A 17,044-nucleotide genomic window follows, 5' to 3' on the forward strand; every position below is an offset into this window, starting at 1 on the left:
TACCGGTACTGAACCGTTATATTCAGTACCTACTTTTCCTTAAATGTGGTATCGGTACGTGTGATACATGTACAGTACAAATCTCATCCCTTCCATAACCTAACTGAGATTCAGAAATATTTTCATCGATCATGACAATAAACGTTCTCCTTTTAAAGAAAAATTATTTACATTATAAAGAATTACTTAAAAATTGACAAACTAAAACCGTTATTTTTTAAATTATTGTTTATTTAAAATGATAAAAAGTTATACAGAAAGAAAAAAAAATTACCAACTTTTTAAAGAAACAAATAAAAGAGATTTCCATCAACACCACTAGAGGTGGCAAATGGGTTGGGTTGGGTTGAAACGGGTCATGGGTCAGAACGGGTTAGGGTTGAAACGGGTTAGTGTCGAATCGAGTTAGGGTCAAAACGGGTCACTTAAAATGGGTTGTTTTGGTTCGGTTTGGAAAGGGTTAGGGTCAACAGGTTCGGGTTAGAACGGGTCAAGGCCGAAACGGGTCAAAACGGGTTTCGGGTCCGTTTTTTTTTTTGACCAACGAATCAGCGCGTTTTCAACACGTTGCAACTTGTTTTAACATAAAAAGCTCATTTAAGCGATTTTTCAGTTCGTTTCAGCACGTAACAGCTCGTTTAAGCGATTTATAAGTTTGTTTCAGCACCTAACAGCTCATTTAAGCGATTTTTCAGTTCGTTTCAGCACGTAACAGCTCGTTTAAGCGATTTATAAGTTTGTTTCAGCACCTAACAGCTCATTTAAGCGATTTTTAAGTTCGTTTCAGCATCTAACAGCTCGTTTAATCGATTTTTCAGTTCGTTTCAGCACGTAACAGCTCGTTTAATCAATTTTCAGTTCGTTCAACACCTAACAATTCGTTTAAGCGAATTTCAGTTCGTTTCAGCACCTAACAGCTCGTTTAAGCGATTTTCAGTTCATTTCAGCACTTAACAACTCGCTTAAGCGAGTTTTTAGTTCGTTTCAGCACTTAACAGCTTGTTTCAGCACGTATTTGTTTCGTTCTCGTTGACTTTTCAGTTTCGGTTAGTTTGTCGGGTTTTTTTTTTGTGTTGAACGAGGACAACAGACGAAACGTTTTAGTTTTTTTTATATTTTAAGTTATGATTTTTTTATTATTTTTTTGGAATATTTTTTTGAGGGTTTTTGTTAAGATTAAAACCCCTAAAAAAAATTCAAAAAAAACAATAAAAAAATCATAACTTATAATATAAATAAAAAAAAAGTAAAAAAACTAAAATGTTTTCGCCATTGTCTTCGTTTATCAAAAAAAAAACCCACCAATTAACCAAAATAGAAAAGTCGACGAAAACGAAACAAAAACCAAAATCGACCCGTCCAGTGCGAAAACTCGAGTCGGCACGAAACTTGATCCGAGCCGAAACCTAAACCGATATCGTTCCAATCTAAAACCCGTTTCAACCCGAGCATGCCACTTTTCCTTAAGACACTAACCCACATCGACCCATATAGTTAAATTTTCAACCCATTTTGACCCGAAAATAAGAGTGAAATTTCAAATTGACCCATTTTGACCCATTTAATTATAATCTATGACCCATATCAACCCATTTAAATTTTAAAACAACCCAAATTGACCCATTTGAATGGGTTTGGGTCGAGATATGAGTCAGTAACCAACTCCAAAGGGATCCATTATCCACATAACCAATTTGCATAATCCATTATAAAACACCTATTTTTCTAGTAAAAACTAAAGACACCTTACATGGATAGCATAGTTTAGTAAACATGATTTAGACAGGTTTTGATGTCTTGTTTAGGAGCAACTCCCTCAACTCCTTATTCGATTTAGGCTTCTCCTCTCCTGCACCTGAAGAAGATGCCGCCTGTTTAGGCGGCTGACCTAGGGCTCTAGGAACAGCAAAAGTGTTTCTCCCCTTTAGTTCAACTTTTCCATCTTCATCGTCACAAACCAAACATCAAATACTTACTACTCATCCAATATAACCATGTATTTAATATATGAGCTAACCTTGTGTTTGTGCCGTTGAAGTTTTGGGTCCTTTTCTTTTGCCCTTAGGATCCGAACGTGCAATGCTCAACTTCTTTCCGAGAAGCATTTGCTTATTCTTTGCCACAGCTGCCTCAAGGTGTGTATCATCACAGAAGTCCACATATGCCAATCCCTTTATACAACACAAGTCAAAGTGTCATTATAATAATATAATAATAAAATAATAATAATAATAATAATAATGATAATTAACAAGAGAGAGAGAGACCCTTGATTTTTTAGTGAACTTGTCCAACAGTATTCGAATAGCACCAACACCACCAACATCACTGAAAAAAGAACGTAGGTCCTCAGAATTTGCCTGCAAATGTCATACAATCACTTTACAAAGCACAAACACAACATTTATCAAATGTATAACGTATAAGAAGAAAAGTTGCCTTGAGATTTAGATTTGATACGAAGGCAGTGCATTGGTCAGTGTATTGCAATTTCTCAGGAGCAGGGTCTCTTGTATTTTCCACTTTAACTGAAGTCTTATCATTAGCTTTAACCTTTTGTTTTTTTGCTGGTGACTCTTCATTAGCCGCTGCTGCTGCTGCATCTGAAGATGACTTTCTCTTTTCACCTTTAACTTTCTTAGCTGGATCGTCTTTTTCAACTGTTGATGAAGTAACATTTTTGCTCTCTTGTTGTAACCTAAATAACTGTAGCTCCTGCAGCCGAGGACTCACCTACAATAACAAAATATTGCATCACACACCCCAGACACCAACCCGGGCCGTCACAACAAAACTAAAACAAACTGGCTGATTATAACAAGTCATTGAGAATCTGACATACAAGTCCAAAAAGCTTGTGGCTTGCTTGAATTGACATGCTTTGAAACCGAACCGAGCCTGAGCCAAGAGTGACTCAAATTATTTTACCCTTATTTTATTTTATTATCTACATCTATATCTATATCTATATATAGCTATATCTATAGCTATACTATATTTAAAGGACTAAGGGACCTCTTAAATTGTAAGAGGTACAATAAACTATGTAAAAATTAGAACACGCCATGCATAAAACTTTCAGACTTTAGGGGCAATTTTGTCATTAGGACACCATCATCTATACGATGAATTATAATTCATTAAAAACAATTACAAGTTTGGTCCTTCAACTTCAATCACATTTTGTTAATTTATATAATAGTTACACATTACCCCTTACTTTAAACCAACTGCCCACACAACTTTCAAATGGCTATAACTTTTCACACGTTAATATTTGTTTTTAATATTACGCCATAAAAACGAGATTTTTATTCTCTTTAATTTATGTATGATATTGATATAGTTTTTTAATTTTAAAAAACTTAAATGTTACGTGGTTACCAGCTAAGACTGACCAGGTTCAGGTCAGAACAGGTTGATACAAAATAGAGTTAATTTGGTTCAAATTACACGCGTACTGTTGCTAGGTTACACGCATACCGACACTGTTAGGTGTTCGATGCTGCATTTGCATGCTTAACCTGCCGCGTCGCGCGGCACCCAGGCGCCCAGCTAGTGTATACGTACATGTATGTAGGTCGTTCCCCACCCAGGAGCTACTTTACCATATTCAGAATTCAAGGTTTAAATAAAATCCCTACAGTAGTTCGTCTTTGGACTAGATTTATAATCGTTCTCAAAAGTTTGTGTAGCCATAAATCCTATTGTATTCATTGATAATTCACAAATAAACAAGCATATTATGATATTTGTTTGGCGTCCTGCTTGCGGTGCGAGCATATAATGTATATATGTGTGAACTCTCGGGTGGGCAAAAGTGAAATTGCACGAATTTTGACGTTATTTTACTAATCTCGTGAAAATAACGTTAAAAGTGGCAGAAGGTTAATCAGGCATCATGTGGTGGCGTTGATGGCCGAAAGACAAGGGTACATGCACCAATCGGCCGGTGTCCCAATCGTTGAATGTTATGTGCCTCGTGTCCAAGGCTTGATTCAAAACTACTATCGAGCCGGGGGGTCTCACCGGAAGCAGTCTCTCTATTCATACGGGGTAAAGGTAAGGTTGTCTACATCTTACCTTCCTCAGACCCTACCATAGCTTTGCTATTGGTAGGATATACTGAGTACGATGACGATGATATTTGTTTAACGAGTTTATTTATTTTGTCGATTCAAATGGGTATATGTTATTTTGTTGATTCAAATGGGTTTAAAGACCTTTACCTTATGTTGACTCTACGCCCTGCTTGCGGTGCGCGCATATAATGTATATATGTGTGAACCCTTGGGTGGGCAAAAGTAAAATTGCACTAATTTTGACGTTATTTTACTAATCACGTGAAAATAACGTTAAAAGTGGCGGAAGGTTAATCAGGCATCATGTGGTGGTGTTGATAGCCGAAAGACAAGGGCACATGCACCAATCAGCCGGTGTCCCGATGATTGAGTGTTATGTGCCTTATGTCCAAGGCTTGATGCAAAACTACTATCGAGCCGGGGGATCTCACCGGAAGCAGCCTCTCTATCCCTATGGGATAGAGGTAAGGCTGTCTACATCTTACTCTCCTCAGACCCTACCATAGCATTGCTATTGGTGGGATATACTGAGTACGATGATGATGATGATGATGACGACTCCATTAACAAATTGCAATTTGAAGTTACAAACTGAGTGTTTGAATATTGTACTTTCAATTCTATTTTGTTTCAATGTGTTTATTATATTTTTTATAAACCTAGGCAAACCAAACTGGGACGAGCCCGAGCTTGCTCGGGCTCGGCTTGTGAACAGCCCTGTGACATACAATTAAAAGTACCTTGTGTAAAGCATGTTCAAAATCTTCTAGTGTACCAAATTCCCTCTCAAAACGTATCCATGAGTTGCATATATCCTGAATGTTAGGATACAAAGACGTTATAAACTGAATCGATGAAACAAAAACATATAATGTTTACAATAAAAGACATACCTCAGAACCTGTCCCATGAAACCTTTTACTGTAGCATCGTTTATATAAAGCTCTAGCTTCATTTATGTGTCCCATCTCAGTCTCCATTGATATATAGCCTTGCCAAGCTTCTAACATAGACCCGCTATAATTATTTATAACACTTTCAATTAGCAAACTGGCAAAAGTTGTTATATTAAATAAAATAAATACAACTCTGAACCTGTTCTTCAGCAAGCTTTCCCACACTCCACGAGCTGCAGCTATATCTTTCCCGACATTAGACTCCAGACGGGCCCAATAGCTATGTATTTGCAATAAACTGGATGTGTTCTTTAATTGTGGTGACAAATAATCACATGCCCTCTGGAAAACCATCATATATAAGATAATAGTTGCAAACTGATTGATGAAAAGCTACATAGGTAGATGAATGTGTATCCACTATCGAAAGCCCAAAAAGACTACCAGAGCGATAAACGTAGGATGTAGACAATAACTACATATTTAAAAGTGATTTAAACACGGTCAATCCAAAAGATATTACAACTACCATTATTTTAGGTGAAATAATATACTTACAACGGTCAATCCAAAGTAACACAATTTAGGCCAAATAATATATTGAATAATTTTACTATTTATATGAAATAATAAAGCATTCAAGTAATCCAAAAAGTGTGCAAAGAAAGAATACAATTCGTTAAATTTTTATATCAACTTCCAAGCATATCAAATTACAATTTCTTAAAAATTTCTCTTCATTTAAGAGAGCCCCAAATAGCCTTCTTGGACAACCACACAATGACACAAGTCTAAGGGTAAATAAATATAAGGTAATCCAAACCGAGTACGTTGCCTAAAAATGTAATAATTCGCATGTGTCATTTAAGCACGTCTTTTTAGTGAAGAATCAAGTAACATTATCAAATAGGATGAAGCAATAACCATATGATTAATAAGAGTATAAGACAAACCTGGAAAGTATTCCTTATCAAGAAAATATCTAAGCCATCATCCAGTTCTTTAGCAAACAAGATTCTCCTCCTCAGACCATCAACTCTGGTCAAAAATATATCTACGTACTGAAATTATCATACAGTTATTAATTAAAAACATTCATGGTAACATTTCAACTATTATAAGACGTTAAATAAGAATCACTTCTCTAAACTAGAACTTTTGGAACACCTTATCCTCAAAACTCTCACTAACATATAAATAAACTAATGTCACATAAGAGAACTGTTTCATTAGACCATATGGGTGTGCATGAAACCCAAAAACCGATCCGAAACCAAAAAAACAGAAACAAACCAATATAACCAATCTGAAACAAAAACCAACGGTTTGATTTTATGTTTTCGTAAAATCAAAACTTTCGGTTGGGTTTTGGTTTTACGTGTAATTAAACCAAAAAGACCGAACCGAGCTTATAAATTTTCGTTTTTTTTTACTTTAAGTAATTTATATTAAGTTTAACACAAATAATTTAGCCCAAATGTATAATAACCAATTAATTATTAACCAACCAAACTTAGGCCCAAATTCCTTACTTTTAGTTAAGTTTTTTTTGGCCCAAAATTTTGGGGCCAAAATGACAAAACAAAAAAAAAAAAAAACCGAACCCCAACCAAGAACCAAAAAAACCAAACTGAACCCCAACCAAAAACCCAAAACCAAACACTTTTAAGAACTCAAAAACGAAAATTTAGGTTTTCGGCTCGGTTTTAGCCCCAAACCAACCCATGCACACACCGTCAAACATATGAAATTAAGAAAACAACATCAAGTGATGATAAAAGTATTTAAAAAAATGAATAAGTATGGTTATACCTCATCTATGGTAGAAAATGTGCATTGCAGAGATCTTTCAAAAACCTGAAATGGATGAGACATCTGGTATCAGTGGTGCAACAATCATACACACCTTTTAGAAATAGTGGGCACTTCATTTTTTAAATAAATATAAAAAAACAAAATAGAAAAACAGAACATACATCAGAAAGGTCTTTCTCAGAACCATGACTCCTTTCAAGGTATAGCATGAAGCGAACCCATAGTTCTCCAACCCAAGGGCAGTTCCTTGTAGCCCTGTTAAAAATATCCCTCAAAGTTTTGTCTGTCTGCCATTTAAAAAATAATTAACGGTTAAAAGGTTAAACTCTCAATGTCCAAAAGAAACAAAAAATGTTAACTAAAACCTTCAGGGTTTTGTTTAGGTAGCTCGTGTAATCAATCCAGAGATCACCGGATATAGGAAATTCAGTTATTGCCCGTTCATACAAGCTTTTAACTCGAGCAGGATCTCCAGAGGACTGTTCAAATTTCAAATAAGCCTACAGAAACAAAACATGGATCATCAATCATACAATATTATGCAGGTAACAAAACGAGTTATTGTCAAACGGACAATCTTCTTGCAAGTATCAAACCAAGTTAAGTTGACCTGAAACGCTTTTGGCCCAATGCGTAATTAGAGTGTCAAATATGATTACAAATACTATACTGGTACAATAATAATCTAAATTTTGAAAAAAAAAAGAATTTGATTGAGAAGGTTCTTATGCATGAGAATGCACTTTGTGCAACTTTATACACATAGTCCAAAAGTTCTATCCATAATTGATGTTTCAAATATGATTATAAAACCCATTTTAATCAATAACAATCTAAATAACAAAAAAAAATCAGGTTAACTTACCATAAAACTTTGAAACCGTTCTGTATCAGGCACATCACTTGTTAGTATTTTTCGTTCAAAATCGGCACGCGCAGTCAGCATGTCTAAAGCCTTCTGATAAGCAGAAGCAACATGAGATGAAAGTCCATCTGTACTGCTACTATTGGCATCAAGAGTATTCCCTTGTTCAGACTCCCAAGCCTTGTAGGTCAAAAGAGTTGACTTCATGTCCTGATGTGGAATTGACAAGTGGCGATGATATATACTACCAACTCTTTGAACCTGCTTTTCCCTTGCCTGTAAACCAAAATATAAGTAACCATAGCAGCAAAAATATATGATAACAAACAATCCCAGTTTTGGATAATTAAGGTTAGAAGAACAATAATAGTACAAAAGAATATGACAGATGGTCCCAGTTTTTTACAGTTACAGTTAGAGAAAGAAAATAAATATATACCTCCAAATCCGTCTCATCCATGCTATTGAGAATAGCTTTCTCAAAACTTATATATGCTTCCCATAATTTACTGCCTTCAGCAACATGTAAACCACATGCAATGAGTGCACGCTCAAATAGGTCACGTGCCTTCAAAATTCCAGTGGGTGCGAGTTCACGAACAGAAGAATCATACTTTTGAATGAAATTCAAGTAGTCACACCACAGAGAGACAGACTGCATAGAAAGAATACCTCATTAAGTTTGATAACTAAACTCACTACTGAAGACATAAAGCAGTATGAGACAACTTATCCATCATTAAAAGTTTGACTCAATGTCTTTTAGTACCTTAATAAACCAGTTGATAAATTGCAATACTATTAAACAATAAACACATGAACATCTTAATAATAGTAGTTTCCAGACATGTAAAGAAAAATAAGACAATACCAGAATCTCATTACTAAAATACCAAATATAACAAGAAGAACGAAGCTAATGCTTGAATCAAAATGTATGGAGAGCTAATATAACAGTATACACAAAATTGTAGTGTCCAACAAAAGTTTCTCACCAGATTATATATTATCTATAACACTATATAATGCATTCCATATGGACATTTTAAAACGGTACAAAATTTAAGCAATTACAATACTTGGAGCTTCTGGTACAACATCTAATTCAAAAGTAAAGAGAGGGCAAATTTGTCTTTTGTTTTACTTCATCAACGTACTTAACTGTAAATGTCGCTCTCAACTTTTAGTTATTTAAAGATTACTTACACTTTCCCCCCCACATCTTTAACCATATAAGTCTTTTAAATGCATTTTAGCCCCCCCCCCCCCTTCTTGATTTTTAAACGGCCATAACTCTTTATTATGCTAATATTTTTTTGTAAACTATAAATACGAGAATTTTTTTCCTTAAATTTGAGTATGGTATTGCAAAAGTTTTTTTATATAATTCAAAAAAAGATTGTGCGCACCTTTCTAGTTCCCAAATACAACCGCAAAGCAAAAACAGTGATATGAAGCTATAATCTCAAAGGTCGTCACACCATATAATTCTTGTAAAACTAGTTGAATAAGTTAAAATGATTATTATCAGTTAAACTATAAGTGATAGCTATATCAAGAGTATAAAGCAATTATAGAAAGAGAAAAAGAGGTTACCAAATAATCAGAGACTCCACGCTCATAGAGGCTCTCAATAGTGGAAACTGCATCTTCATAGCTACAATGAATTAAGTAGAAGAAATGATTGTGTGTTATTATTATTCATGTATTATGGAAAGGAAGGAAGGATTAGTTACGCGGAAGAGGATACGAGTGAGATTTCGTCATTGGCCCATTGGTGCCACATTGCAGGAGTCAAGGGAAACAACTCCTTCATGGCCTCCCTTGCCACCCGTAGTTTATCAAGCTCTCCTTGCTTCCTTAAACCACTTATATACTATACAACATTACACAAATTCAAATTCAAATTCAAATTCAATAATAATAATAATAATATAGTTATTAGTTACTTGAACATGTGCGTCGTAGTTGGCCGGATTGGTGGACAGTTCCGTCGCTAGGGTTTGCAATTCCAACTCCATAGCATCAGCATCATATGATTCCGAGTCTGAGTCAGAAGAAGAGGTTGTGTTCTTGTCATTTAGGGTTTCTTCTTCCATCATACTCTCTCTCTCTCTCTCTCTCTCTCTCTCGCCCTTCCAATGCCTTTGCCTTTCTCTGTTCTTTTCTTTATAACTAGTCACCAGACCACAATCTTATTAGGTCTCCCCCCAGTTTACCCGTTTCTAAATCCATACCCGAATAGTCAAACCCATAATGTATTTTTCGTCAGGGTTAGGGACACCGGGTTTGTTGCTAGGCAAGCGGTGCTAAAGCTGAAGCAGGAAAAATTACTAAGCACGATAAGGCGTGTGTTGAGAATCAACATGCCTTCATCGCTTTTGCTTTTGATACATTTGGGTCTCTCGCCCCCCCCCCCCCGATGCTGCTTCGTTTTTAAAAAGAGTTCAGCGGGTCGTGCACAGTAACTCAGCGACACCGAAGAACGATAACTATGTTTTCAGTAGGATCGGGTTTGCCATTAAAGGGGGTGGCGGGGCAACTTGTTGCCCGCTTACCTGCCTCTTTGTTGTGACTGGATCACTTTTCTTATTATTAAAGATATTAGTTATTTCTAAATATTACATTTATTAAAAACTAGTAAAAGTGCCCGCGTGTTGCTGCGGGTTTGCGCAAATTATCCCCTCGTATTGGTTTGCAGTGTCTAGTGTGTTGCGTAAAGGGTTATCGGTGAGAACGTGTTGCCGCATGTGCATATGGTTTGTTGGATTCTTTTATGTGGGGTGCGCACTAAAATATTGAGCTATGGATATATATTGGATGTATCGTGTTTTCTGAAATATTTGTTAAGGAAGTAGGTTTATGGGTTTAGTGATTATTAAGCAACATACAGGATTGAATGCGTCGTAACGGGTTGGTGACGACCGCAATCTCATATAGTGTTGATGTGCCATTATTCAAATCATGTTTAACAATGTTAGAAATAATATGGGAAAATTGGATTTTAATAATCCCAACTTAGTGCAGTTGGCCGATAATAATCCCAACTTTAAAAATAGCTATCACTGGTCCCAACTTTCACACTATTTGTTTTCATTGGACCTTCGCTAAAAAAAATTTAACGACGTTAAGTTTTTTTCAAATTTCTGATTGATATTTTAGGGCTTTTGATCGACATGAGAATATGAATTGACTGATGTAAATCTGAACTTGAAATGACGCTTTAAAACAGTTTGATTTTTGTTAATTAAAAGTTTAAACATCGGAATTGAAGCATCCTTTAGTCGTTTGGACCACCATTTGATGGTAAGTTTTACATCAATCGACTCGTATCCTCATTCCGATCAAAAGCCCTAAAATATCAGTTTGAAATTTGGAAAAAACTTAACGTCGTTAAGTTTTTTTTAACGGAGGTCCAATGAAAACAAATAGTGTGAAAGTTGGGATCAGTGACAGCTATTTTCAAAGTTGGGATTATTATCGGCCAACCGCATTAAGTTGGGATTATTAAAATCCAATTTTCCAATAATATGAGGTTGAAAATCCGTCCAAAGCAATATATATGAGGTGAGAAGGCCAATGAAAGAAAAATAATATATAACGTGCAAATGATGCAACATAAGTGACCTCACAATTAATGCATGCTTTGTTTTCAATCTTAACATAAACCACTTGGCATACATTAAACATGGGAAGAAAGTGACATCATATAGCCGGTGCAACAATGGTTTCCAAGTACATGGCACCTACACCACAATCAAGTGAGTTGACGCCGTGGAAGTATTGAGGGAGTCTCATATCAGTTGCTTTTATATTAAGTGTCCGTGAGTTACTCATGAGAAACCACTCCCCATTTGTCATGTAGTGTGTGATTGGGCACCATAAACGCTCTGGTATAGGAGGGATGGGAGGAGGGGTGAAGAGATTGATCCAATGGTCTTGTCTTAGGATCCATAACTGGAGCGTCGCCATTTGTAACAATCATGTAAAGATCATATTGAATAGTAAGCATGTTGGTTTCGAGAACACCAGTTGTTTGGACTGGTGGGAACTGTAGCTTTGTCACATGCCCAGAGAAGGCATCGAATGCAATGACGACATTTTTATCTTCTATCATGGATTTGGTAATTGTGTAGTACATGGTCGTACCACATTGAGTCCCGATGGACCAACAGAATTTGCGGTCTAGGTACTCTACTTTTGCTGGGAATGGGATTTCCGTCCAAGATGTTAGTAAACGGGAGTATACATGGGCTTCGAAGGCATTTGATTTTCGGATCACGTGCATGACTTTGTAGTCGTTCAAATGGTCCTTGAACAAAGGAACTGTATCTGTGAAGTCTACAAATATGCTTCGGTCTGTAGAGAGTGATAATGTCTTGTAGGCAATAGTGGTTGGATTCCACAAGAACAATTCATATGTATCATGTACCCAAGTACATATGAGGCCATCCATGTGTGAGAGGATGGAGATGCATGTAATATCCGGGGAGAATGGGCATGTGATGGGTTTACCAGGGCCGTATTCACCAGTTGTGAACTCAATTGGATGAACAGTTCCAATGAGGCGATGGATGACAAGTGTTTTTTGGTTACTCGGAAGAAGTGATCAATATGAATGGAGCTTTTCAAAATTTCAGTTTCATAGTATGTCGTGCCATTCCATGCATACAACCTTAAACCGGCCAACGACTTTTGCCGGTAGTCTTGTGAGTATCTTAAGAACAACTGCGTCTGGAGACATCGTAAACACGAGGTGGGAGGATTTCATGGAGCCTTGAACAGGTATATCTAAGTAGGATAAGAAACCAATTTATCATTTTTGGAGTGGTCTGCTACAAGTTCAATAAATAAAATACTACATAAAAAGAGGTTGAATGATCAAATGTGTCGTATTCACACCAAAAATTTAATATCGATAACACCAAATAAATTGCAATGTATGATATCATACTTAAAGCAGTTCAAATTATTGAAAAAGATTAAAAAATCGAGGAGTTTATGAATATTTAAAAAGAAATGAATCTTGGCTTTCTCTTAGATGTCTAAAAACGATTTCAACAAACTAAAGTTAGCTATGTTTTAAAATGAAGCTTAGCCGACCATCTTTTTCTCGGAAATTTCATGTTGGATTGCACAACCATTAAGACGATGGGTTGCTAGGGTCCATTTTAAAATAAATATAAATGTTATTTATTGAAATCATTTTTAGTTATCTAACTGCAAGTCAACATTCTTTTCCTATTAAAAACTCATAAGCTCTTTAATTTATTGAACTTTTTTACTTAATAAAAAACCAAAACTTTTTAAATTTTCATTGTTTTTATTTCACACCTGATTTAATAATTATAAATCAAGTCCAACAAAGTAGTTAATTCTTTCATTATTATTTGTTATTAATTAGTGTTTCAAAAAAATTCGGATCTTGCATATTAGCTGGTAAGATTTTTGTTAAAAATTGCCCAAAATTGTCTAAAAATCGGCAAGCTGTTTAAAAAAGATAATGAAAACAAACCCGTTTGTGAACAATTCGGCAAGAATTTCATTTAGTTAAACGAACAAACATGAACACATATCTGAACGTACGTTCATGTATGCTCGTTTACACTCACTTATGTTCGTACATATTTATTTATTTATACGTTTACATTTATTTTATTATACGTTCGTTTACGTAATGTAAGTTTGTTTATATATTCATTCAAAATTTTCGGCCCATTGTACATGTCAGTGTATGAGTTGTTAGAATCAAATAAGTAGATGAGGCCTATATACAAAATTTCATATTTGTGTGCTCCCGGTTAGACTGCGTTAATTAGCAAAAAGTTAATAATAATAACTATTATTATATGGCAGGGTTCAAAAGCAAACAACGGATGCAACAAATGAAATCAAAATGTAAGTGTAATGTGTGTATATGCATATGTTTGAAAAGAATGAATCTTGATATCAAGGGCCATCTAGGTAAAATGACTGAAATTGTCGCCGCTCGTCGCTAGGTTTAACCAAGCTATTTTATGGAGATGCAAATGCCGATCATAAATATAAGTAAGAAAAAAGTATAATCATAACATAGAATTTCAAGTCTTAAGTAACACAAAAGCGTCAAATTTAACCATGGGTATTCAACACCATTGTCTGGGAGAAGACGTAATCCAAAGAATCCTGATACAATATGCATTGGAGAACGAAATATATCTAAGGAAAAAAACAATAATTGACATGGGAGCTGATGGAGCTTTTGGGGTTCAATGTTTGTTGTGTGCGGTGAGCAATGACCTGCAAGTTGATAGTCGGCATGTTAGTTGGTAGCTTACATGTTCAATAAAAGAGACAAACATGTAGTAGAAGTAGAATAACAAATGGGTTTTCCCATCAAAAGTTACCTATCGTGTAGGTGTCAGTTGCACGTGGGTGGGGTGGGGTGGGTGGGTGTGTCATTTGCCGATATTGGTGTTTATGTTTTGGAGCAACGATGTGGTATTACGGAGAGCACCAAATTCTTCTTTAACCGCCCGAACACCGATCGTGTCAGGTCCCTTGGAAGCGACGCATTGCACCGTTGTAGACTTCTATTATGCCAGCACCTATCATCATTTATCATTGACTACCACTGATTACTTGAAAATGTTGGAAAAGTAATACACAAAATCCTTTATGTTGGCAAGAATTTAAAACTCGTTTAATCGTAAGTTGTATTAGTATATCTACATACTCAGGGTGATTGTTTCACCCGAGTGTACAATCACATAGCACACTAGTCTTTTTACTCAGATTAAGTGATTAACCATAGTTTTACGTATGCCTACAACTGAGTCTCTTTACTAGCCATGTTACGAACTTTCATCTGTAACACATCTATAACTTAAATCCAACTATACGTGCACTTATGGCCTAAATGCTTTTTAATATATTACCTTTACGCATCAAACGTTTTGAAAACCATTCAATCCATGCGTTTGATTTGTAAATCATATGCAAAATGATTAACGTCTTCGCATTAGTTTTAGAGTCAATGTACTCATATTTGTTATGATCAGTGTGTCTTTACTAATTTATGTTGTGCAATTTATCTTGCTTTAGACCTTTAGTTTAGTTTTTAACTTTAAATCTTGATAAAATATTTGTTTTGATATAACAGTATGACGTTTGGTGTTGATGTTTTGGCCTAATAGGTTCGAACACTCTCATCGAGCTCTCCAGGAAAGTAAACGGGTCTCGTGATTGATTGAGATTTATGTGAATTACTTTCCTTAGACAAGAGACTCAAATACTGGTGTTATCACACTTCCAGTTACTACATGTCTGTCACGTTATTTTGTTTCATAAAGCATCTATATTATAAATATCTTTTGTTTAAAATATTTATGTTTCTTCCTCTAGAAGAAACTTCAAATGACAATTAACTTTGTACGTAAAACTTTACGTTTCTTAATCATAAAGAAACGTTTATTTTTGTAAACCTTTATATATGAAAAACGTAAATATATTCATAATAACTTTCCAAGGTTTAAGCTATAGTTTTGACTATGATCTAAGTTATGTAATGAAATGACTTTAACTCTTACCTTAAAATGGGTAGCATTTCGACTATACGTAGAGCTTTGGGCATGAAACTTCATAACTCCGGAGTGGCGTCGGGATGACACGGACTTCAAGGAAATGGGAGTGGTTTGGCATTTGGTATGAATAAAAATGATCTCTAAAGTCTTTTATTTATAGTGTTATGAAACTTAATCAATTAGAACAAGGTGTTACTAGAATGTGACATGTGTCGTTCTTGTGATGACTCATGTTTATTTGTGTTGACATGTGGCGGACATGTGGAGGCTGATATGAACTAAATTATATATAAATATTATAACTTTTCCCTACACTTTTGAGTAGCTTTGGGGTAGTTTTTATTACATTATATTACGTCTTGAATCATATTTAAATCTTAAAGGTTTCAAAAGACAATGAGTTATAATTGAGTGTTTTTACTAACTCGCGACAAACAAGTGATTTGTTATGGTAAAATATAATTAGTAAATATTTATTAGAGTTAATTGTTTACAAATTAATGAATATATGTATTAACTCAATTTTCATTATAGGTGAATTTGTAATATACGCACAGTGGAACTAAATTGCAATAGTTTATGCATTGGTTCTCATTAAATAAATGCTTAATATAAACTATATGGGAGTCAGAAATACAGGCAATTATGGACCACCTAGATAAAAACAGTTATCAGCCTAAATTCTGCGTGGTGTATGATAAGATGGGGAATATTATCGGTTGTAAAGACTCATCTGGCGCAATGTTGGATCACATACCACATCCAGAAGAGATATTATACGATGTTTTACGTGTCATCCATAGCATTAATCCGAAAGCACCACTTTCAGATATCATGGATGATTTCCGGTCGGACTTAAAGTATCAAATACAATTTAATGAGTCGACGATCAAGTTTAAAGATGTTGGGTTGCAGGATAAGACAGAGGATCGTATTCCCTCTTGGGAGGATGAGTTTAGGGATGAATTTGGTGAAGATTTGGCTGGTTTAGCTGATATAGATAGAGAGATTTTAACCCCGAAAGAGATATTGAAGAGCTTGAAGTTTTGTTATTCAGGGAGCCGGTTAAGAAATTAAAGGTCAAAGAGGAATCACAGGAGATATCTGAAGAACTGAAGAGTAAAGAATTGCATCTCAATGTGAAAGATCATCCACGTTTACACGGTAAAGTTGATCGGTTTTTAGAAATACTTGTTCGTGGATCACCACGTAAATCAAGAGCCCCAAGAAGGAATATATTGGGCTCAGGAATCAAAGTGTGCCGAATTGGTTATCTTAGAATTTTAATAATGGGTGGATCGAGCTGAATGCGTATTTTTGAGCCTACATGAGTTTGGAAATTAGTTTCTTGCCAACTAAGTATAAGAGGAGGGTGTTGAGGAGCACCGATGGGAATATGATCAAGGAGAAGCCTCTTGATTGAGGTTTTAGGAGTAAGTCTGGCTGAAGACTTTTTGTAAACTTAGCGCTTCCCGGGAGGCAAACCGGTACTATCTTTTTCTTCTATTTTTATTTCTATTTTCTGTTTACTTCTTTGCTCTGCCGGTTGTTTCTTCTCTTACTTGCAGGTTGTTCCAAGGTTTCCTATTAGATGGTTGATGGGATATGGTTTTAAATAAGTGTGGGGATGCCACTTTTTCAGGATTGCTGCTTTTGTTCGTGAAAGATGACGTTATTTGAAGATAGTTTGCTGATCGCGTTGGAGTTGGAAGGTGAGGAACACAACTCGCGAGGCATATCGTCTATTTACCATGGGAGTCTGTTCCAATTCATTAGTTTATTTTTATTTTTGCATAATTTTATTCGTAATTTCTTTTTTCTCAC

At 35.4% G+C, this 17,044-nt stretch overlaps 1 protein-coding gene across 1 annotated transcript; it reads right to left on the reverse strand.

Moving 5' to 3' along the window:
• Nucleotides 1-1,647: 1,647 nt before the first annotated feature.
• LOC143619048 (uncharacterized) lies at nucleotides 1,648-9,773 on the reverse strand. The gene is made up of 16 exons (XM_077091076.1): nucleotides 9,608-9,773; nucleotides 9,395-9,534; nucleotides 9,255-9,315; nucleotides 8,098-8,313; nucleotides 7,659-7,934; nucleotides 7,159-7,293; nucleotides 6,955-7,080; nucleotides 6,791-6,835; nucleotides 5,932-6,039; nucleotides 5,178-5,320; nucleotides 4,976-5,099; nucleotides 4,823-4,897; nucleotides 2,440-2,733; nucleotides 2,268-2,360; nucleotides 2,018-2,171; nucleotides 1,648-1,942 (listed from the first exon to the last, which is right to left on the reverse strand). The coding sequence occupies exons 1-16, from the start codon at nucleotides 9,758-9,760 to the stop codon at nucleotides 1,779-1,781; spliced, it is 2,307 nt and encodes a 768-aa protein (XP_076947191.1). The 5' UTR covers nucleotides 9,761-9,773; the 3' UTR covers nucleotides 1,648-1,778.
• Between the last annotated feature and the right edge of the window lie 7,271 nt (nucleotides 9,774-17,044).

This window comes from Bidens hawaiensis, unplaced genomic scaffold (assembly GCF_021521415.1).
Source record: "Bidens hawaiensis isolate Kalapana, Puna unplaced genomic scaffold, B.hawaiensis_p1.1 tig00002380_1, whole genome shotgun sequence".
NCBI lineage: Eukaryota > Viridiplantae > Streptophyta > Magnoliopsida > Asterales > Asteraceae > Bidens > Bidens hawaiensis.